General features: G+C 44.2%; 1 protein-coding gene across 1 annotated transcript; it reads right to left on the bottom strand.

The window, feature by feature from the left end:
* On the bottom strand, positions 1 to 1,897 carry LOC121295838 (protein shisa-1-like). The gene is made up of 2 exons (XM_041220932.1): positions 1,567 to 1,897; positions 1 to 1,144 (listed from the first exon to the last, which is right to left on the bottom strand). The coding sequence occupies exons 1-2, from the start codon at positions 1,862 to 1,864 to the stop codon at positions 606 to 608; spliced, it is 837 nt and encodes a 278-aa protein (XP_041076866.1). The 5' UTR covers positions 1,865 to 1,897; the 3' UTR covers positions 1 to 605.
* Positions 1,898 to 2,116: the final 219 nt, after the last annotated feature.

Below are 2,116 nucleotides of genomic sequence, written 5' to 3'. Positions count from 1 at the left end.
TTCACAACATTTGCATTGGTTTGAGATGCAGTCTCTTCAGTTTTAATAAAATGTGCAACAAGAAGTTTAAAAGTTCTCAGCATGAATCTTTGGTTTCTACTGGTTTGTGGACCACTGGACTCACAGAGGGGAGAATCCAGCAACACAAGAACAGTCTTGTTTCGTATCTCATCTTGTTGTAAACTAGATTATGTTACTTGAGTCTCATCATCAAGTGACAGACCAGTGTAATTTCCCACAAGATAAACATGAGGAATATTTAACACTGCTAGAGAATTTCAAAGCACCCCCTTGGCTTAGTAAACATTCCTCTGAGAGATCCTAAATATACAAGGATATCTACTTATTCCCTCTAACCCACTGTCTGCTGCCAAAATTTCTCTTTTCAAAGGAAACTTTTTTTTTTTTTAAATAAGCACCCCACATATTTAACTGGAATATACAGTCTTGCCTTATTCCTCTTTCCTCTAAACAAACCCTGCATTTTGGCTGAACCCTATCCCTGGAGTGTAGCTCATGACCCAATGGCTATAGGACGGATCGACACATCCAAATCTAACTTCAGTCTTTATCCTTTTAAAACTTTTAATAAAAATAAGAAGTTCTCATAAAGTCACTCCTGGGTACAGCTGCTCGGTATGCATGGGTGCCTGTGGGAAGGGGTGCTGCTGCCCATAAGCCACTCTGCTGTCGATGTACGCAGGGGTCATCAGCATAGCATGCTCTGGTGGGATTCCGTAGCCCATGTACCCATGAGGCTGCACAAAGGGAGAGGAGGTCTGGTTGTGGGGCATGTACTGCTGGGGTGGAGGGCATCCCATCACCGGGTAGCTGCCCGGCGGAGGCATGCTCATGTACACGTTCATGCCCTCTGTGCCCATGGTGCAGATGTTGTTCTGGGGCCGACCCCCCGCCGAGCAACGACTGGCAGAGCTGGAGCTGGAACTGGAGTGGCGGGAGGGGGTCCTGCCATCCGAGGGGGGTCCCGACTCGATCAGGCGGCTCTGGACAGGCACGGAGCCGCACTGCTGCCCCCCAGCTTTGGGCTTCAGGCAACGGCAGCAGAACACGGCGACAAAGGAGCCGACGACAATGAAGGATACAAACACGCTGGCAACGATGAGGAAAGGCAGGTACGTAGGCACTGGTAAAGAGAAGAAAGGAACAGATTGAATACAGGTTTGTTAAAGCATACACCTTTAGCATTGAATTGCTCAGAATGCTATATTGAGGCGGTCTGGCCAGTTTTTGCCTAATTGCAGTACCAGCAGGAAATCCTGTAACCCCACACTGTTTACTTTCTAATACAAAGATGTGTAACTCAAACCGTGCTTAAAAGCCCCTCTTGCAGCACAGAAGATTGTAAAAGCGAAGCAATTAAGTACTGTATTAAGTTTCTAACGACAAAAAGAGTAGGCTGCAGCACACAAGAGGAAACAGGGTCCTGCTTAAAATACTACACAACTCTGATCTTAACTGTGAAACTAAAAACAACGTTTTCAAAAATAAAAAGAACGTTATTACAAATGTCACGAGAATATGAATTATACACTGTATGTTTTTTACCTTGTGGTGGCTTGTGGCTAGTTTGCTCTTCGGTTTCCAAACCCAGAAAACTATCGTTGTCGCAGGTCTCCTGGTCCAGTCTGGATTCCGGGGTACTGCAGCAGTAGCGGAGATGGCACGTCCCGCAGCAAAACCTGGCTTCTTCCCCATCATACCGCTCCGGGCACTGGAAGCCATCGTGCCAGATATTGTAGGTGTCGGCCCAACCGTGGCAATATTCTCCACCGGCATCCACACTGCTCGACTGGAAACCAAAGAGCAAGGATGCCAGCGCACAAACTAGCAGCAAAGATGTCATTGCTTTTTAGCTTAGAACAAGACGGTAAGTATTTTCAAGATTTTAAACTTTCATCAAGATTTTGTTTGCTATTTTATTCTAGACGAAGCTTGGTAAATATTTTCATTGTTAGTTTTTTAAAACAAGAATCCAAACCTAGGGACTTTTTTTTTTTTTTTTTTTTAATAATAATAATACATTTTTTAAATTTTTTTAAAAACTTTTTCTTTCATTTATAAACTACCTCCTGGCGACTTTTTGTCATAAACCTGC

Source organism: Polyodon spathula, chromosome 20 (genome assembly GCF_017654505.1).
Source record: "Polyodon spathula isolate WHYD16114869_AA chromosome 20, ASM1765450v1, whole genome shotgun sequence".
Classification (NCBI taxonomy): domain Eukaryota; kingdom Metazoa; phylum Chordata; class Actinopteri; order Acipenseriformes; family Polyodontidae; genus Polyodon; species Polyodon spathula.
This window is presented reverse-complemented; position numbering and strand designations above follow the sequence as displayed.